The sequence below is a fragment of the Ptychodera flava genome, chromosome 22 (genome assembly GCF_041260155.1).
Source record: "Ptychodera flava strain L36383 chromosome 22, AS_Pfla_20210202, whole genome shotgun sequence".
NCBI lineage: Eukaryota > Metazoa > Hemichordata > Enteropneusta > Ptychoderidae > Ptychodera > Ptychodera flava.
This window is the reverse complement of record NC_091949.1, coordinates 33,264,141-33,285,936: the sequence shown is the minus strand read 5'-3', so window position 1 is coordinate 33,285,936 and position 21,796 is coordinate 33,264,141. Positions and strand designations below refer to the sequence as shown.

General features: G+C 36.2%; 1 protein-coding gene across 1 annotated transcript; it reads left to right on the top strand.

Annotated features, from left to right (window-relative positions):
- The first annotated feature begins 294 nt into the window (after window positions 1–294).
- On the top strand, window positions 295–21,789 carry LOC139123230 (uncharacterized). Its single transcript, XM_070689353.1, has 7 exons — window positions 295–551; window positions 14,090–14,309; window positions 15,497–15,594; window positions 17,733–17,833; window positions 18,091–18,360; window positions 18,767–18,870; window positions 19,923–21,789. Exons 1-5 carry the CDS (start codon window positions 372–374, stop codon window positions 18,230–18,232), a joined length of 741 nt encoding a protein of 246 aa, XP_070545454.1. The 5' UTR covers window positions 295–371; the 3' UTR covers window positions 18,233–18,360; window positions 18,767–18,870; window positions 19,923–21,789.
- The last annotated feature ends 7 nt before the right edge of the window (window positions 21,790–21,796 follow it).

Below are 21,796 nucleotides of genomic sequence, written 5' to 3'. Positions count from 1 at the left end.
GGAAACAACAACAGGAGTCCTTGTCACGAGCCGCACTTTTTGACAGAAACCATATGCAAAATATTATGAATGCAAGTCAGATATCATTATATGCAATGTGGTTTTTTTTTCACCGAATACTACTAACCACGTGACAATCGGTCCCAGTCTGAAAAGGAAACTAGTACAGCCACTTTTTCATCATAAAGTTGTCAAACAGTAAACTTCAAACACAGTCTTATCTGGCTGTGCGGCAAACGTTATATAGCTGTGCAGTGTTTGCTTTACGATGACCCAGTTAACACCACACGTTCCATTGTTGTTACCTGATAAGAACTTTGACTCGGTCCGACTGAAGAGCTCTCTCTCCACTAGTACACAATCGAACACAGATGGAATCGTTTGGAAAAGAGCAAAGCTCGAAGCCAGAGCCGATAGAGCTCAAGCACTATACGGCGAAAGATGACTCGCCGCCACCGTCGTACAATGGTGTACAGGATGCAGACGAGGAGAAGAACGATTTACAGGAATCAGATAATGCTAGCGGAGAGACTGAAGGTGAAACAAATGAGGTAGGCTATACATAATTTCGCATTCCAGCCAATGATATATGTCCCCTCGCCGTACCAATGGCTACTTAATGGTACACATGGTATGTTTACAACATATGTGAAAATAGTAATTGAGTGTGTACTGTTCAAAATATTTAAGCATATCCACGACTTTAGACTGTAGGGAGTTTCCTCTGTTTACGGCGCAAGGCTTAGCCTACCGAGACTTTGCTACAGGTACACAAATGCGGGCAAGAACATGGAGGTGGAAGGAGGGGAGTAATATATAACGTCTTACAAGACGGGCGTTACCGTCTCCAGCGACAGCCTTCCCTTTAACAGACTTTGAGATAAATGAACTCGTCACTATCGAAGTATACTTAGGATTTATCGCTTACAGAGACCAAGTCTATTAGATCATCATATTTAGTTTTGATTTTATCAAGGTTTGTTTGTCTTTGTTTTCCAACATTGTCATCTTGGCATACTGAGAGTGACCGACCTCTTTTGATTCACATCTGTCGAAATTTATGTTCTATAAATACTAGCACCAAGTTGCTTTGTTTTGAAGGTCGTATGCCCTCTGATCTTGAGGGACAAACCCTACGTAAAGAAACCTTCCTTTTGAAATCAATAAAGAAGAATTAGGGGTCACCTAATCTTTGGTGCTAGAGAAATGAATTACCTAATAAGCTTGTTTACCGATATTTGAAATTCAAAATGGCCACCACGCCCGTGTATACTCTATGGGGGAAAGGAAAAAATGATTATCGTAACAATAACTCGGTAAAATTTGTATTTCTTCTATGAGTTTCAAAATGAATTTTCATAGAAGACCTCAAAAGCTTAAGTATTGTAACGTTTGAGAATATGATTAGGTAACTACTGGCGCATTCTACCTTAAAGTGTCTATGACATGCCCATACAACCAAACGTAAAATCACTCTTAGGGTCTTGAGGTTAGCTCACGTCACTGACTCGCATTGCGTATCACCCCCTTTGTCCAGATAAAAGACAAGTAAACGTTACGGGTGGGCATGTACCCCTAACCCAACTCGTTCGACTTTTTTCGGCTTTTCGAAGTTCAGCCGACGACTTATCTTAATACGGGCAAACAGTATTCACACCTTCGCAAATCCCATGTCCGTAAGGGTGTGAGGCAAGGGCTTCCTTTGCTCAGAACGTACACCCAGCGAACATTGTATTTGTAGTGCCTAAACGTTTTAGTTTGCTTTTAGTGACATGGTTTTGTCAAACAAGATCCAAACCACGGTCTTTTCATGAGATCACCAACGATGTCGTGGCGTCACATGATACGAGTACGGCCGATCGCCGCGCCGATCGAGTAAATTACCAGATGTGAACTGAATGTGCTCACGTGTTTTACAACAGGTTCATTAATAGTAGTACGCTTCACAGAACAATCAGATATCTGTTATATCATTATATGTAGCAGGTTTCATCAATTTTCTCACATGGGACAACTAAATATATATCAGATCAACATATGTAGCACGTTTCACCAAATTTAATGCTGTAATTTTGGAGTAATATCACTAATTACAAAATTCATTACATATATATGCAAATGAACCCTTAATTAACTTGTCACTGAGGCTGCTCGATGTTTCAAAGCACAATTAGATATTTATCAGATCAATATATGTAACAGGTGTCCAAATTTTGGTGCCGTAATTTCAGAGTTGTATACCTAGTTACAAAGTTCATTAAATATGTAAATGAACCCATAATTAACTTCACACTACTAAATGCTTTACATAACAGTCAGATATCTGTCGAATCAGTATCTGCAGCGGATTTCATCAAATTTGGTGCAGTTATCTCGGAGTTATTTGATTAATTACAAAAGCTCATAAAAAATGCAAATGAGCTATTTATAAACTTGATACTGCCCAACGCTTCTAAGTGCAATTAGATACAAATGTATATATCAGATCAATATTTGTTGCATGTATTATCAAATTTGGTGCAGGAATTTCAGAGTTATGTCACTAATTACAAAAGTTCATTAAATATGCAAATGAGCAGATAATTGACATGAAACTCACAATATCATCATAATGTTCTGAGATTATCATCTGTAAAAAGTTCAATGGAATTCTGTGCAGTATTTCTTGATGTGTGTCGACACTGTCATTACTGTCTCCATAGGGAAACCATTACATGAAAAAAATGATATGTCATAACTTCATTAATATGCAAGCCACACTGACCAAAATCTAATCAGTTCTTGCAAGTAGTCGGCGAGAGTTGAAGGAAGGTCGGCTCAAAATGCAAGGTGTTAATTTTGGCATGGATTACGCTCCATAGTACCTGTTACCAAATCTGACTTTAATCTGTTCGGGCGTTTTTGAGTTATCGTGTAAACAGACAGACAGACAGACAGACACATACACGGACAGACAGACAGACAGACAGACATCGCTATGACATTAGCTCACGTGTATGAACACGTAAGCTAAAGTGACCTGTCAGGCTGTCTAATTAGGTGTACTTATGGAGCTCCCGTTTCTAGCTCCATGGTGTACTAGAGTATAAGTTATGACAGTTACTGCTTTCGTGCCAAATATGGACCAGATGTGAACTGAATGTGCTCACGTGTTTTACAACAGTTTCATGCAAAGTAGTACGCTTCATAGAACAATAAGATATCTATTTTATCACTATATGTAGCAGGTTTAATCAACTTTCGCACAGTACTCTCAGCGTTAAAGGGATATAAGCTGTAACTTGTGGCAAGTTTTTTTCAGTATTCTGCTTCTGTATATTAACTATCGTGTCTGACCCTAATCCGTTTGTCATGCTGAAATTTCGAGGATTCATTTTTCCAACACAGCTTGTATGTGTGTAGTGATCATTTTTTATTGTTTACAAATGAATTCTAGTCCGGACTTGAATACAATTTTCAACAAATGTACATACACTGTGTAGTAACTCTCGCCAAAGACTGAACCTGGGCAATGGTGTCAGTCGTATATTTTTGCATATTTTGGCATAGATTGTGAAACTATATAAGGGTTTCCAGAGAGTTGTTCACATAAGTAGATTAAAATGTGTAAAATATTATTTTATTAATCATAATCGTAATTTATTAATAATCATAATTATCACAACAATGGGGTTTCCAGACGGCACAAAGTAGACGACATTGTTTGTAAAAATAAAGTTTTGATAGTCTGCAACATTCATATTGACAATTTATTAATATTCATAATCATTTTTATAATGATAATAATAGGAAAAATCATCACAATTAATGCCCAATCGACCTGTGGTACTGCAGCTGCACATGCAATGCATGTGCTTTACTCATCATTGAAACACTCAGGCGCGGGATCGCTCCACTTTTTATAAAATAAAATCAACCGTATAAAGTTCAAACTAAAACTGATACTGTCTTATTTGATACAAAGAAATCAAACTTGGACTCATCATGGAGCTAGCTCCGTGGCCACATCGTACTTTTCTATCTGTCCCGAGCATTCTATTGCCACTAGTGCTCTGTCTTTCAGACTTCGACTCTAATTCGGAGCCACTCGTCCCGGATGCTTGGGGTTCAAATTGCTATGGCTATGCGCCTTCAAACCAATTCTCCTCTAATCACTTTCTGAATTCTGGTTCAAACTCGCTGTAGCTATGGCTGGACCGCCGGTGTGGCTTCCTTGCCAGTGTTTACTGGGCGTCTGTGAGCACTGTTTATATAGCCACCGTCCCTCCACCCAGAGGAGGAGGGACGGTGATACAGCTGACTTTGTTTGTGGTCTAATTTATGCAAGGACTGCTAAATACACTTTCGTGTCAATAGCGTGGAACAAATGACCTCAATTGTACCTGTTGTTCAATATGCAAATATCGCTGCTTCGCTCGGATGCAAGGTGACCCCCTGATCACAAGGCATGAAAAAGGAGTCAAATTTCGCCATTCCCGCACATCTTTCCGAACTGACACAATATGCAATCCATAGACAGATCCCGTAGCTGAGTTTTTGACGGGAAAAAAATAAAAACTTTGGAAATAAATGATGTCGTAGGCCCTTTAATGACTTCACCTAGGCTTAGCATTTTTCTGTATGATCAGCGACAATATTGTCATATAACCAACAAGATAAGGATTTAAATCGATAATATATCATTCAGGAATACTTAACTAAGATGAATACTGTATTTGATCCGGTCGACATTCTAAGGGGGAAAGCATAGACAAAGTGGTACCGTCAAGCGCAGACTGAAGAACTTTTCTTGACAGGTAATATAGATTCATCCGCAAAAAGTTGGTTTGATATGATGGAAGGAACACCGTGACCGCGGTGTAGTTGACATATTTACATAATCAATATCTGGTACATTATAATAGACAAAAAATTATATACACTGACGCTCAAGTTGTTTTTTAGCCTGCAATGGGGTGGTAAATATCTTCGCCATATTTGATAATATCTATAGTGTAGAGACACTGAGGATATACGATCGCGCTTTAAAGGTATACAGTCAGATTTTCTCTTTCCACGGTAACTGTGACAAAATTGGAATAGGTGACAGTATACCTTTAAATTTCCAATATAGACATGCCTTCGTGTCCATGCACACCGTAGGAAAGTGTAAATATTTCTTCCCAAATCATAATGACAAATAAAATCATTTTAATGTTCTACGGGCAAATAACTTTCATAACAGTCCAGGCTGTACTTATATAAGGTTACACACAAGAGTCAAAGGTCGATCGCTTGGTATATGGCAAATCATGATGTTTGTACAAAGTCGTATGGAAGCGTACAAGCGTTTTGCGAGGCCAGCCCTTCGACAAAACACGATACCTACCTATCTTGCGGCCAAGATTAAAGTTGAATATGTGATTTCAATCCTTCGTTCTCCTTCGAAAATTGTGTTCAGTTAACCAATTTGTTCAGAATCAACAGAAAAAATGTCCCTATAAAGTCGATAAGATAATCTCCACGCCACCATTGTTCGGCCGCCGACACTTTGTCATCGGATCGTGATAAGAAGCTGATAGGTGAAGTCTTGACGGCCATGACGTAAAAGTAAAACCAGTGTACCAGATTTAAACAATCTAGAGTGGACTTCGCTCTCGTCAAAGTACACTTTGTCAGAAATATCGATAAGGCTGTCGCATAGACGTTATCTGCTCATATAAATTTAAATTTAATTTGCCAGTGGCACGTTGTCATCGATAGAAGACAAACGAATGTCTTGTTTTTTCCCAGCTTTAAAGAGTGAAGGCAGCTATCAAAATTATCTTGACATGAAAGCCATTTCCGATAAGGTATCAAACCAGAAGGACAAACTAACATACAGATATTGACTCGTTCTCGATCTCAAGGTTTCCAACAAGGTAACGAGAGTAATGCTAGAAACTTTTTGTGCTTGACTTTGTGAGATACTTCTGTCTCAAATGCAGCGATACAAAGCATATATCACATCCCACTCTACCCAGTGAAAGTAAATCGTCTTCGTGACCTTTAATTCTGTTCCAGCCAAGCTGAATTCAAGTTATTGACCACCAGTTCATATCGAGGACCCTGTCTTTCCCGTCTCTCAATGATGAATTTCAAAACGGGAACAGCAGCAGCATATACAATTATTCGTCGAAAACAAACATTCCAGTGCACTCTTTAAATATATATCTTAAATGGGTTTATATTATGGGTGGCAGACAATAAACAAACTTGTGGACGAGGAAGACATTGAGAAAGCGGAGACACTACATGTTACAGTTCATTGCCATTTTCAAGAATGATAACCAACAATCAACTTGTCACTTCACAAAATTATAGACACCGTGACACTGAAGTACTACACTGCACACTGTTGATTCGCAACCCTGCATGTACAAATTAGTTTGTAGGGGACCTATATAGGCCAAACAAAGTTTGCCCAGAAATGATAACAAATCGACCACCTTCCACAACAAGCTCTAAAAACTGTAGCCAACAATCTGCGCTCTTTTTCAAGAAAACACAAGCACAAGAAACTTGCTTCAATCGAGGGTTGGATTACAGTCCCTCAAGAGGGACTGTGATTGGATGAAAGGTTTGAGCCTAACTATGAAGGAGCGATGCCAGTTCAGTGACGTTTGGTTTGCATTTATTTCAACTCTTCTTGTGTTCGTGGACTACCTATCTAGAAAAGGAATAAATTATCAATAGAGAGTACTATTCTATTGAGGCAGTTTACGGGCGGCTATAAAAAACCTACGAAAGTTGAGAAAAGGTGTCTTGTTTCAACAGAACAATGCTCTACCCTGTATTACCCCTATTTGTAACAATCAACCCTATTTGTAACAAAATTTAATTTTCAAAAAAACTTTGCCGTATATGTTGAAATATTAATAAAATATGCATATTTGTATGTTTGAGGGCAATTTTCTTTTTTTTTCCTTGTCAAAACTCATTTTTCCGAAACTGCTTTTGTTACAAATTGGGTTGATTGTTACAAATAGGGTGACATATGTCAACCCTATTTGTAACAATCAACCCTATTTGTAACAAAACCTAAATTTCAAAGAAACTTGGCCGTATTTGATGAAATATTGATGAAATATACAATTAGTATGTTCGGGGGCAATTTTCTTTGTTTTCCTTGTTGAAACTCATTTTTCCGAAAATGCTCGTGAGATTAAATTTCGTTGTGCAGGTTCCTAGGGATAAGAGCCCTACTCGTAAGATATAATCAAGTCATGCAGATACATGCCAAAGGTTTGTTTGGGGCAATTTTCACCATTTTCGGTCAAAAATGTTAAAAATCTTGTTTTCTGACCGAAATCATACTAAACCTACATGGGGTTAACTTTTGTTACAAATTGGGTTGATTGTTACAAATAGGGTTGACGTGTCAACCCTATTTGTAACAATCAACCCTATTTGTAACAAAATTTAACCAACTTGAAACTAAACCTAATTTTCTACAAAACTTAGCCGTATTTGATGAAATCTTGATGAAATGTACATATTATATGTTTTGGGGCAATTTTTATTTTTTTCCTTGTCGAAACTCATTTTTTCCGAAAATGCTCGTTAGATTAACTTTCGTTGTGCAGGTTGCCTATATAAGAGGCCTACTCGTAAGATATAATCGAGTTGTGCAGATAGGTTTGTTTCAGGGCAATTTTCCCCAATTTCGGTCGAAAATGTTAATAATCTTGTTTTCTGACCGAAATCATACTAAACCTATATGGGGTTAACTTTTGTTACAAATTGGGTTGATTGTTACAATAGGGTTGACGTGTCAACCCTATTTGTAACAATCAAGCCTATTTGTAACAAAATTTAACCAACTTGAAACAAAAAACCTGATTTTCTACAAAACTTGGCCGTATTTGATGAAATCTTGATGAAATATACATATTAGTATGTTTTGGGGCAATTTTTATTTTTTTCCTTGTCGAAACTTATTTTTTTCCGAAAATGCTCGTTAGATTAACTTTCGTTGTGCAGGTTGCCTAGTATAAGAGGCCTACTCGTAAGATATAATCGAGTTGTGCAGATACATGCCAAAGGTTTGTTTCGGCGCAATTTTCACCATTTTCGGTCAAAATGTTAAAAATCTTGTTTTCTGACCAACATCATACTAAACCTATATGGGGTTAACTTTTGTTACAAATTGGGTTGATTGTTACAAATAGGGTTGACGTGTCAACCCTATTTGTAACAATCAACCCTATTTGTAACAATAACCCTATTTGTTACAAAATTTAATAATTTTGTAAAAAAACCTAATGTTCAAAAAACTTGGCCGTATTTGATGAAATCTTGATGAAATATGCGTATTTAGGTCTATATTATGGGGAAATATGTCGTTTTTAAAAAAATATGTTTTCTAAAATTGCGAGGTGGTTTGTTTTGAAATTTGGTATACAGGTTTCTGGAGATAATTCCTTCAAGACGTATTGAATTGTGCTGATCTATGCACGACTCTTTTTTGGCAATTTCGCCTAACAAAACAGGTCAAAAATCTTCTTCTTAGAATCTACTCGTCCTATTGCTTTGACATTTTGTATGAAGGTTCCTTGTGGTGACGTTTTACCTAATTTTCAGATAATTCATCACAGATACGGCCTTGGCATTTGTTTGGATTCATTTGAACCCTCAATGCCGCTGCTTTAATTTATACACTTGTTGTTTATTGTAGGCTCTTGTTGGTTGTTTCGGCAAAGGGTTTTTATTGCTTCCCACTTATCAAGTTCTTCCAAATATTTTGACGGGCTTTCTTTTTATCCTTTGTTTTGATATGTGTTGAGCCTAAATGTTGTTGTGAAGATCAAGTCATTTTATGTTGTGAATGTTTGTTTGTTTGTTTTTTCTATTTACGGTTTTGAGTATGGTTTCTGTTTGGTTTATGTTGCCGTGCATTCTCTGTCTATTAATTTGCTTGTGAAGAATGCTACATTTTTTCTTGAAATCGATTGGGTATTGCATGTAGGCGAGTATCTAAGAATTTTGCCTTTGATGGTCCCTTAAAGGTTGGTTTTGGTTGATCCTCTGAGCAGGCATTGGAACGTTCCAATTGGTTTTGCATTTGTTTTAATATCAAGAATGATTTCTTAGTTTTGCTTTTAGCCCTGAAATATTTCAACGTCGGAAAATGTTGTTTTTTTAGGTATTTCTCAACTGTAAATTCAAATGTTGAATGCATTTCCAGTGTCATAGTGTCATGAAGTCTACAACCATTTTTAATATTCAAATTGAATATCGTCAGTTTGTATAACCTACTGAAGGGAGATTTTCACTGACAATTAACTAGGAGACAGAGACACAAGGGTAATTTCCCACTCGATGTTGCTGCAGAGCGCTGATGGATAAGTAACCCTATGACCTTTGATGAAGGGATGAGTCAAGTGCATGGCATATTTCGTATCATAAACCTCAAGAGGTAGACTATCATAAACGATGTTATTATCTGCATCGGCCGCACCACTTCTTAGATTCGGAGATTTTCATTCTGAATACTCTTCAGAATCACGTTTCATCTCTACTTTTTATGTTCATAGGGATCACGATAACATTCAATAACATTATGATTACTAAGATCGAGAAGTATCTGTCCCTCGAATTCTAAAACAATGCACTTGATTATATTTTTATGATATTCTGAACTACTCGGTTATTTGGGTGACCGATACTATAAGGTCAAATACCAGATCGAAGGTATCTGGAACATAAACGACTCCACTCTCTAACTTTGGACACCGTATGTGTAGTGTCTCACCTATCTGTGCCTGGCTTGGGTTATGAGTAACTACATGATGGGTCCTTTCTGCCTTAATTCCATATGGTTTTCGGCTGCTGAAGCTTGATAAAATTATCGATTTTACGGCATTGTCATTGCTGTACGGCATTATTAGTGGAGTAATACAGAGAAAAATACGACCGAAGGAGGAAAAAATATAGATCTCGAGGGCGACGTTATTGAAAGTTTTTAAAATTTAAAGTTTGATAATGATTTAAGTTACTATGAAGCATCCTTTACAGAGGCCGACCAAAGTCTCGGTGGCCTGCAGATGGATAGGATAGGCAAAAGAAATAAGTTGTCCTGTTCCGATAACCCGACCTACCCTATTTTTTAGACTGCGACCCTAAACTTTTTAGCAACGTAAACACGGAAGAAACAAAAAGACAGAAAACCCCCGTAAAATCACGTGTTCGTCACCTGATATTTGATTTTGCTTGGGACGTCGACGTCTTTTATGTAATTAGTCCTTTAATATGTATGATACGCTTTTTCTGGAAATGTTGTGGTAAGTGTTAGATCGCCCTGAACCCCTGAAAAGTGCATATTTAAAAAAAATATTGGGGACCAGAAAACCAGCCGACCTAACTGCCCTATTTTGAAACCATGTTATTGGAAGAGCAAAATTTATGTTTTAAGTGTTACAAAAGCGTTAACTTCTGATACAAATAGGGTAAGTATGACTTCTGTCAGAAAGGAAGATTTGTTTTGCATTTTAGACCAAAATTAGTGACTGATGCCCCCACCAAATTTTGGCATGTATCTGAAAAACATGATTACCTCTTAGATGGAGGCCTTTTATCCCTAGAAACCTGCACGCCGAAATTTTATCTAATGAGTAGTTTAAGAAAAAATGAGTTTCGACAAGGAAAAAACAAGGAAAATTGCCCCCGAACATACTAATATGTATATTTCATCAAGATTTCATCAAATACGGCCAAGTTTTTTTGAAAATTAGGTTTTGTTTCAAGTTGGTTAAATTTTGTTACAAATAGGGTTGATTGTTACAAATAGGGTTGATTGTTACAAATAGGGTTGACACGTCAACCCTATTTGTAACAATCAACCCAATTTGTAACTAAAGTTCACCCCATATAGGTTTAGTATGATGTTGGTCAGAAAACAAGATTTTTAACATTTTTGACCGAAAATGGTGAAAATTGCCCAAAAACAAACCTTTGGCATGTATCTGCACAACTCGATTATATCTTACGAGTAGGCCTCTTATACTAGGTAACCTGCACAACGAAAGTTAATCTAACGAGCATTTTCGGAAAAAATGAGTTTCGACAAGGAAAAAATAAAAATTGCCCAAAACATACTAATATGTACATTTCATCAAGATTTCATCAATACGGCCAAGTTTTGTAGAAAATAAGGTTTTGTTTCAAGTTGGTTAAATTTTGTTACAAATAGGGTTGATTGTTACAAATAGGGTTGACACGTCAACCCTATTTGTAACAATCAACCCAATTTGTAACAAAAGTTAACATCATATAGGTTTCGTATGATTTCGGTAAGAAAACAAGATTTTTACATTTTTGACCGAAAATGGTGAAAATTGCCCCAAACAAACCTTTGCATGTATCTGCACAACTCGATTATATCTTACGAGTAGGCCTCTTATACTAGGTAACCTGCACAACGAAAGTTAATCTAACGAGCATTTTCGGAAAAAATGAGTTTTGACAAGGAAAAATAAAAATTGCCCCAAAACATACTAATATGTACATTTCATCAAGATTTCATCAAATACGGCCAAGTCTTTTAGAAAATTAGGTTTTGTTTCAAGTTGGTTAAATTTTGTTACAAATAGGGTTGATTGTTACAAATAGAGTTGACACGTCAACCCTATTGTAACAATCAACCCAATTTGTAACAAAAGTTAACCCCATATAGGTTTAGTATGATTTCGGTCAGAAAACAAGATTTTTAACATTTTTGACCGAAATTGGGGAAAATTACCCCGAAACAAATCTATATGCTCAACTCGATTATATCTTACGAGTAGGCCTCTTATACTAGGCAACCTGCACAACGAAAGTTAATCTAACGAGCACTTTCGAAAAAATGAGTTTTGACAAGGAAAAAATAAAATTTGCCCCAAAACATACTAATATGTATATGTCATCAAGATTTCATCAAATACGGCCAAGTTTTTTTGAAAATTAGGTTTTGTTTCAAGTTGGTTAAATTTTGTTACAAATAGGGTTGATTGTTACAAATAGGGTTGACACGTCAACCCTATTTGTAACAATCAACCCAATTTGTAACAAAAGTTAACCCCATATAGGTTTAGTATGATTTCGGTCAGAAAACAAGATTATTAACATTTTCGACCGAAATTGGGGAAAATTGCCCTGAAACAAACCTATCTGCACAACTCGATTATATCTTACGAGTAGGCCTCTTATATTAGGCAACCTGCACAACGAAAGTTAATCTAACGAGCATTTTCGGAAAAAATGATTTTTCGACAAGGAAAAAATAAAAATTGCCCCAAAACATACTAATATGTATATGTTATCAAGATTTCATCAAATACGGCCAAGTTTTTTGAAATTAGGTTTTGTTTCAATGTTGGTTTAAATTTTGTAACAAATAGGGTTGATTGTTACATATAGGGTTGATACGTCAACCCTATTTGTAACAATCAACCCAATTTGTAACAAAAGTTAACCCCATATAGGTTTAGTATGATTTCGGTCAGAAAACAAGATTTTTATTATTTTTGACCGAAATTGGGGAAAATTACCCCGAAACAAATCTATATGCTCACTCGATTATATCTTACGAGTAGGCCTCTTATACTAGGCAACCTGCACAACGAAAGTTAATCTAACGAGCATTTTCGGAAAAATGAGTTTCGACAAGCAAAAAATAAAAATTGCCCCAAAACATACTTATATGTACATTTCATCAAGATTTCATCAAATACGGCCAAGTTTTGTAGAAAATTAGGTTTTGTTTCAAGTTGGTTAAATTTTGTTACAAATAGGGTTGATTGTTACAAATAGGGTTGACACGTCAACCCTATTTGTAACAATCAACCCAATTTGTAACAAAAGTTAACCCCATATAGGTTTAGTATGATTTCGGTCAGAAAACAAGATTTTTAACATTTTTGACCGAAAATGGTGAAAATTGCCCCAAAACAAACCTTTGGCATGTATCTGCCGACTTGATTATATCTTACGAGTAGGGCTCTTATCCCTAGGAACCTGCACAACGAAATTTAATCTCACGAGCATTTTCGGAAAAATGAGTTTCAACAAGGAAAACAAAGAAAATTGCCCCCGAACATACTAATATGTATATTTCATCAATATTCATCAAATACGGCCAAGTTTCTTTGAAATTTAGGTTTTGTTACAAATAGGGTTGATTGTTACAAATAGGGTTGACACATGTCACCCCTATTTGTAACAATCAACCCAATTTGTAACAAAAGCAGTTTCGGAAAAATGAGTTTTGACAAGGAAAAAAAAAGAAAATTGCCCTCAAACATACAAATATGCATATTTTATTATTATTTCAACATATACGGCAAAGTTTTTTTGAAAATTAAATTTTGTTACAAATAGGGTTGATTGTTACAAATAGGGGTAATACACACCCCACAAGTCAGCAATTACACCGGCAACAGTGCGTGACTGCGGCCTCAAACTCACCCACCATACTCTCCTGACCTAGCACCCTCAGACTTTCATCTCTCCCTCAACATGAAGAACTAAATAGCTGGAAATCAATTTGATGATGATGATGACGTCATATCCGTCGTTCAGGACTTTTTTGACGACCAAGATGAAACCTACAAACAGGGATCCAAGCCGCTGCAGCATCGCTGGCAGAAGTGTGTGGACTGCCAAGGGGGGGGGACTATGTTGAAAAATAAATAGCGTAAAAACTCCTCCCAGTAGGACTTCATAGCTAGGCTCAAAACTTTCCATCCAACCCTCGTAACGTTGATCAAGGAATATTTAAAACGACCCCTTCGAGAATAAAATCAATGATTACGAAATAAATGAACAAAATTTACCGAAATTCTGAAGCTCAAAATGGCTGCTTTCCGAAACAAAAAAATCAAAACGGTTTTGACAGAAACAAGACGAGAAAACTTCACTAAACAAATATCAATGCGAATGCATACAACAGCCTTGGAGAGTGGAAGTATTGTGAAGTAAGAATGGTATCAAACATTTGAGAATATGAATCTCTATTCTCGTGTTGTATTCCAGGTCAATTCTATTATTGGTTTTACCGTGTTTATGGATTCATGTTGTTCATTTCTTTCAGGCATTCAGCCATGACGAAATAACTTCGGAGAATGCGCCAACCAGCGACGACGTCGAGCGAGGAAGTATATCTAAAGACGTAGAGGAGGAGGAGAAGTCAGTCACAGATGCAAAACTTGATGAGGGTTACTTTGATGGACCCTGGGGAAAGTGTGCTATCGCGACTGTAATGCTGGCAACATTCTTTGTCATCTCGTTTGGTGTTGGATATGGTGTCGCTGGTGAGTCAATTTGTCCTTTCTCAAACTTATTCCCTCTTTATCAAGAACAAGTCTACACTATTTTGCTCTGCACACTAAAGAAGCCAGGGCACAAGAAACTCTATTTCCATCTACATGTATTTCTTTTATTTTGATGGTTGTTCATAGTTTATAAATACTATTCAGTTTTCCCCTCCAAATTTTATTTTTCTCACAAAAGGTATACTTGTCTGAAAACTACAAGGAAATGACCCAAAAAAATTCACATGACATTAAGCAAAGTATCAATTTTCTGAGCTTGAGCTCTTTGATACAACTCGTTTCTTAAGACAATATGGTATGAAATGACTCTTTCAAGGGACATAAGCTGTAACTTGTGGCAAGTTTTTCTGTATTCTGCTTCTGTATATCAACTACCGTGTCTAACCCTAATCCGTTTGTCATGCTGAAATTTCGAGTATTCTAGTCCGGACTTGAATACAATTTTCAACAATAACAATGTAGATTATACTCCTATAGGTTGTGTTGATATGGTAAATACTTGACATTAAATTACACTTTAGGGATTCAATGCAGAAAGTATAGGGAAACCACAAAACAAAAGTTCTGAAAAAAAACAGCCAAGAGATACAGCTTATGGAGCTTTAAGATTACAGACATGGCATTTATGTATAGACCATTTCGCTATGATAATAATAAAATTTACAACTTTTTCCAATTTCTTTGATTTGAAATAATATCCCACATCATATCAGCAAAATTTAACTCAACTGGGATTTGTAACATCTTACTTATCGCTTTCTCCGTGAAACTCCACATATTTTTTGCTATAATACATTCCCCATTTCTGTGCTTGTAAGTGTCATATATTTGGCAACGTTTACACAAAGGCGAATCAATGTTCTTCCAGTGAAAAAGCCTAACACAATTTAGTAATCTATGAATTGTTAATTCCAGTGAAAACTGTGAAGATTAGTTTCTTGTGTAACATTTTTTGCGAGTAACCATGACCTCCTTTACCTTCAATTGAAATTTACAGTCTCTACTCCGAATTTCCATTGCATTTGGCTTCATCACAAAGTCTTTAGTTATTAATACTACTCATATTATCCCAAGTATATACACACCTTTACGTATTACCTCTGAAAGGAAATGCTCACTTTATGTCAAAAACATTGCCATGACGTCATACTCTGTTTCTTTTGTAGAAATAATATTAAAAGTGGAAGTAAAATCTTGCGGAACTCAAACTGTTCTTCCAAACTTCGACAGCAATGCAGTAGAGCCGGGAAACTGGCCATGGCATGTAGGTCTATTTTTATTTTTTTACATCAATTTTTCGATCTCTCTTTGGTAGACAGTCATTTTTAACAGATCACCGGCCATAGGAATTATTTGAATTTCGGGGTTTGGAATGACAATGCGCTCACCCTAATGAATACTTTAATAGAAATGAATGGAAATCTAGTCGTACGTGGCTTCCATTTATGCCCCAATCCTGGTGGCAGATTAATCGGAAAAATTAGTTTAAAATAGATTCCATCCAAGCGTTTATTTAAAGGACCAGTGGCTGTAAATTTGGTGATATTTTCACTATTTTTGTTTTACCAGTCAATTGCAAGTTCTGGTTCTACTCCCGAAAGGATATTGAATATTAAACATCCTCTATTTTAGCTTGTCAACATATTTGTAAAATGTACAGTTATTGTATATTTGATTTCTAGTCCGGACCACATGTCACTAGTTCTACAACAATGATCAATGCAGTCTACATACGTAAAAGCTAAGCTGGCAAGCTGAATACTGTGAATCTAAAATATTGTTGGGTAGTAGATAAGAAACATTATTGCAGATCAAAATCAAAATCAAAATGGTGTATAAAATCATCAAAAAGTCTAGCTCCTGGTCCTTTTACGTCGCGAATTGCGAAACAGTATACTGATTTGCATGTTCACTTCAGTCGTCAATATTTAAACAACGTTCTTTTTTAGAAGTAAAGTTTCATTCGAGTTATTCATAATAAAGCGTGTCATGAGTATCTTGATAAGGAAAACATATCAAGACAAATTTTCAAGTCGCTAGGGATAGTACCTTTTACAACACTTTGCAGGTCGATGGTATGATGCATATGGCACAATTTTCTTGGCTTCTATGTCAAGGTCGGACAAATAAAAGGGTCTAACTGATATAGATAGAGGGCGTTTGAGTTTCAAGAACCAGAAGCTGTTACAACTTGTGATGCTTTGTACACGATGTTTGTTTTGTATATCAATTCCAAGTCCTTTTTCTACTCCCCAATGCACGTTGAATTATGAAATATTTAAATAAAAAAATCGACAGATATAATCAACTCTAATGCTTGGAAGATTTGAAGTTTCACGTTGAAGGACGTTGTCACGTTGTCAGGGACAGATACTTTTCAACAGAGTAACTTTTAGTTACTGAAAGTTGTATTTGGCTGTAAAAAGCAGTGTATTTAGCAGTAAAATTTGTCTGTCTGTAAGTTTGTTAACTGTATGTGAATATCGTTACTAACGTTTTAGCCGCAACTCTCGTTGAATCATTGACCATCCAGGGTCAATGGATGATTGGAGAACTTAACAATGAACCCTTATCAACTCTGTATTTCGAATAACATTATACCGCTGTGGGAAGATGTGTAGGGGTTATTGCTCCTTTTTACACGAAAATTTACACATTTAATTGAAAAGGTTCGTGAAAGTCAAAGCATAGTCTTTCATTTCATCAAGTGAAGAAGTGCAGTGGCGGAAAAAACACAACAAAACAAAACGAAAATACAGTGCTGCTCAATCATGTTTACCATTAAAGGGCCAGTGATGCTAACTTTTGATAATTTTTTCACCACTTTTTTTATTTGTTTTGAATGTGAACCATAATTCCTCGTCCTACTTCCCAAAGCATGTTGATATACACAGTATTCAGCTTGTCAAGTCATCCCGTACGTGTGTGAACTGCATTGTTATTGTTGAAAAGTGATTTCTGGTCTGGACTAGAATTCAAAAGTAAACAATAACAATGCATTTTTCATAATACGCTAAGTTGACAAGCTTAATAGTGGGTGTTTCAACATTCTTTTGGGGAGTAGAATAAGAAGTCGCATTTATATACAAAATAAAAACGATGAAAAAATCATCAAAAGTTAGCATTAGTGGCCCTTTGACTAGCTGCTGTATAGGTAACTATCATTGACACAAATACTCCCCAATACAGGTGTTTGCGGTTGCAGGTTTGTTACTGAACATAGCTGCACGTGCGCGAAATTCGGACATATTTGGCAGTGTTGTTTGCCAACATTTCCCAACTGCTGATACACGAGAAGTCAAAATGGCTCGTCTCGAAGTCGCTTGCTAACAGCTTTTGGCTGCCCCAGCATACAGCGTTGTAATTTTCAGTTTCATCAACTTTCCTTTTCTATTGCTGTAGGTGGCGCTGTATAAGAGGGATGGTTCGGGAAACGACTATCTCTGTAGTGGTGCGCTGGTAATGGAAAACTGGGTTGCAACTTCAGCTTCTTGTGTTCATGGGTAAGCTGTATTGTACTATATTCTCTCTGGTTGAATTCGATAACGTTTTTTAAAAGATGACACTCTTAAGCAGTTATCGATGTTTGAGTGCCTTGTGTCACGCTGGGTTGTATTGAAAGTTCTGGTCAAACTCTTGAGTCCCCACAAAAGTAGAATAAAATCAATTGAAACATAGGTACGTAACATTCAAAAGGACAATTTTTATAAATCGTAAATTACTTTCAAATGGTGTGTCATTTTTTTGTACTGGATTTTAGTATTGCAAAAGAGGATATCACTGTATGGGCGGGAAAACAGAGTTTATCGTCTGCTGGTGATATGGATACTGGTCACGTGATTAAAAGTATCTACCCTTATTGGACGTTCGACGGAAATGACGACCGTACCACGACGAAATGACGTGGCACTGTTGGAGTTGTACTTGAAAGTCGAGCTAAATGACCACGTCAACACTTTGTGCTTACCTGGAAGTGGGAAGAATGTGACCGAATTTGGTGAAAAATGTTATGTCACTGCATATGACACAGGTAGGCCCTACAATGCAACAGCAAACGAAAATGAAGCCGTGAATAAAGTTGTAAAGAATAAACATTTAAAAAAAAACCATGCATACTGCATGTATTACTGTAACAGTTTTATAAATTCTGATGAATATCATCACGGAGCAATGCTCAGTATTAAACGTACCATCAAGAGAATATCAAGAATAAACCGACCGTCAGATCAAGGAAGGCCGGTCATGCGAGCATGCTTTAATTGTTGTCCTAAAAAATCAAGTTAGATTTGTTGTCCTAAAAAATCAAGTTAGATCGCTTGGAAGCGACCATTTAACCTTTCTTCAAGTCCTATCGTCGCGAACGGCACATTTCTTCCTTACTAAAGTAACCATTCCTAAAGGTTATGTCCTAATACCTCTTTCTCGTCTCGATGCAGATCTCATACAGATAAAGACTGACGTCACAAGCAACGACAGGTGCGCCTTTTACTCAACTGTGTCTGATGGAATGTTCTGTGGCGAACATGAGTCAAGTTCACCGGTAAGATTATAGTCAACACGATTGGAACTAATTTGGGATAATTGGATTGTGAAGTAATGCTGATTTAATGTTCAAATATAATCTCATCTGCTTTTCTTTTCACATTACACACTTGTTTTTATGAGTAATTTGCAATATCGCAACATTCAGCTATACGTCACCAAACACTTTTAAGAAATTTGAAAAATATGAAAATCCAATTATCCCAAATCAGTTCCAATCGTGTTAGTCTTTGTTCTCCAGGACCTATTGACCACATAAAATGGCCAAGATATCATTGTGTGAATACGATAACAGAGAAGGCTTGCCTTGTCCCACATGGGTCCCAAACACAAAAGTTGACATTTTCTTGCAGCCTCAGTTTAAAAATATATCATTTCTGTGTCGCACATGGTTGATGATCAAAATTGTAACGTACCGACAGACTCATGAGGGGTCAAAGATCAGTATGTTCTGTATCGTTAAGACAAATACCAGGTCTTTCAGCATGCTTCAATATGGGTAAGCCAACTTTAAGGACGAAATCGATACCTTTTGAATTATTACGGTTATTTTTGTTTTATGTGTGAAATTATTTATGTTGTCCTGCTAACTGAAGCAAGTTGAATTATCAATCACCGGGGCTCTGCCTATTACTTGTGTAAACACATAATGTGTACACATACTGATGGCATAATATCTAGTATGTACAATGAACTATATGTGGTTGAAGCACTTATAAATTGTTATGTCGATCGCGACAAGCAGGAAGAGAGTAGAGATCTGATGACTGACATTTAGTATGTTTCAGGGAACAGAAAAAATATGAATAGTTGCTCATATGAGACAAAACTAGCGAAATAATTTGAAAAAAAATGTCGACTTTGTCGTTGTAACGTTAAACAAATGCACAGAACCTAAGATCCACAAACAACCAAAAATACAAACAAACCAAAAAAAACATCGGGAAAGATATTTCATCAGCCTACACTTGCCAAAAATAAAATCGCTATTTAAATTGCGACGACCCATCCATTTTTATTTTGACCCATGTCTTGTTTCATTCGACACAGAAAGCTGACATGGGAAGCCCTATGGTGTGTGAAAACGACGGTACATGGTCTCTGCATGGAATCGCCATTGAACCTCTCGCCTTTGGTTATGGAATCTACACCAATATGGTTGAATTTTCTGGTTTTGCAGAATACGTTATATATCAGTATGCCAAGTAAAGCTATGAACGATGAAATAAACTCCAAACAGTTATACTGATCACGATAAGCTGTGCAATCTTCAACAATTAACACTATCGGAACTAATTTGGGATAATTGGATCTTCATATTTTTCAAATTTCTCAAAGGTATTGGATGCTGAATGTTGCAATTTTACAAATTACTCATAAAAACAAGTGTATAACTTAAAAAGAAAAGTTGATCAGGTTACATTTGCAGATTAAATCGACATTGCTTCACCATCCAATTATCCCAAATTAGTTCCAATCGTGTTAATTATGTTTCGTTTATGCACTAAAGGTATTGTATTCAAATAGTCTCAGGATTTGTAGTAAGCGCCTCGAAACTGGAAGGCCAAAACTTTTGATCGAACTTTCAAAAAGGACACGTTAAACCATACTCTTTCAAAATCAAGGATAACAATTTTGGGTTCAACATGCAAACACTGGTACAAGAGAAGCAATTACCAAAAATTTACCGACATTCGACATTCAAAATAGCTGCCTTCCCTGTGCCAACTCGATTTGAAAAATTAATTTCTAGACTTTCACCAAAAGACAGTGAAAACCTTAATGTACTGTACTGCAATAGATTCAAAATGAGCCAACAAAAACAGTAAACCAAAGTAATATTGTAAAATTTTAAGAGTCAGAATGTCACCGAGGCGCATTCTACAGTATCGCTGTCCTTCTGAAGTTGTTTCCTCCACCATGCAATGGTGCTCTTGTTAAAAAAATTAATGCGGTCGAAAAGTTCAATTAACACGATTGGAACTAATTTGGCATAATTGGATGGTGAAGTAATGTCTGTCTGATCTGGAAATGTAAGCTCATCTGCTTTCCTTTGTAAGTTACACACTTGTTTTTATGAGTAATTTGTAATATTGCAACAATCAGCTAAAGAGCACCTAACACTTTTGAGAAATTTTAAAAATATGAAAATCCAATTATCCCAAATTAGTTCCAATCGTGTTAATTGTGATCATATCGCTTTTAAAACGCTACAGTGATGGGGAGAACTTAACTTTGATTCTGTTGTCGGTGAAATTATTTTTGAAGATGTCTTGTAAAAGTTATTGTGTATATGGTTTCATACATGTATATTTCACCGTCTGCAAATCAGTAAAATAGAAAAATCTGCCATCTCACAAGCTGTTGTTTTTGTATTATATTAGAGAAGAAACAACAGCCCAAGTTATGGGTGTTGATTATCTTAACCCTTGCACCAACATGATTTGCCCCAGATAAGGTCCCCCTAAATCGCAGTTCAATGTAGAGTTAATCTACAGTTGAAAATTCATGCACAATTTCATAAAGTTTCATAAAAGTAGCATAAGGTCACAATTGTCACCAAGTTTATCAACTACAACTCACACACACAGGCAGTTTGGAAAATGAGATGACAAAAACCTGTCATTTCATGTTTCACGAGAGAATTTTAATTTTTATTTACAAACTCTCTTTCTCTGTACAAATTAGAAATTCTCTTTGTCATGTAATAAAATTTCTACATTTCATTTTAAACAAGAAATGGTCTGATATTCTGAATAGCTATCTCCAAATATGATACATTTGTGGAGATAACATTCATGAATTCTGTCATAGAATTAACTTACTCTCTATTCAAAAGATGAAATTTGTTAGAAATCAAAATATCTGCAGTTGAGTTGGTATTGTTTTTAGGTGAATAAAAATGTCTTAAAATGTACATATGT

Bases quoted from the DNA above. Each gene is read 5' to 3' on its own strand.
- LOC139123230 (XM_070689353.1), top strand. From the start codon at position 372: ATGGAATCGTTTGGAAAAGAGCAAAGCTCGAAGCCAGAGCCGATAGAG. The intron at 14,310-15,496 runs GTGAGTCAATTT...TTTCTTTTGTAG, and splicing joins TGTTGGATATGGTGTCGCTG to AAATAATATTAAAAGTGGAA. The intron at 17,834-18,090 runs GTAAGCTGTATT...ACTGGATTTTAG, and splicing joins TCAGCTTCTTGTGTTCATGG to TATTGCAAAAGAGGATATCA.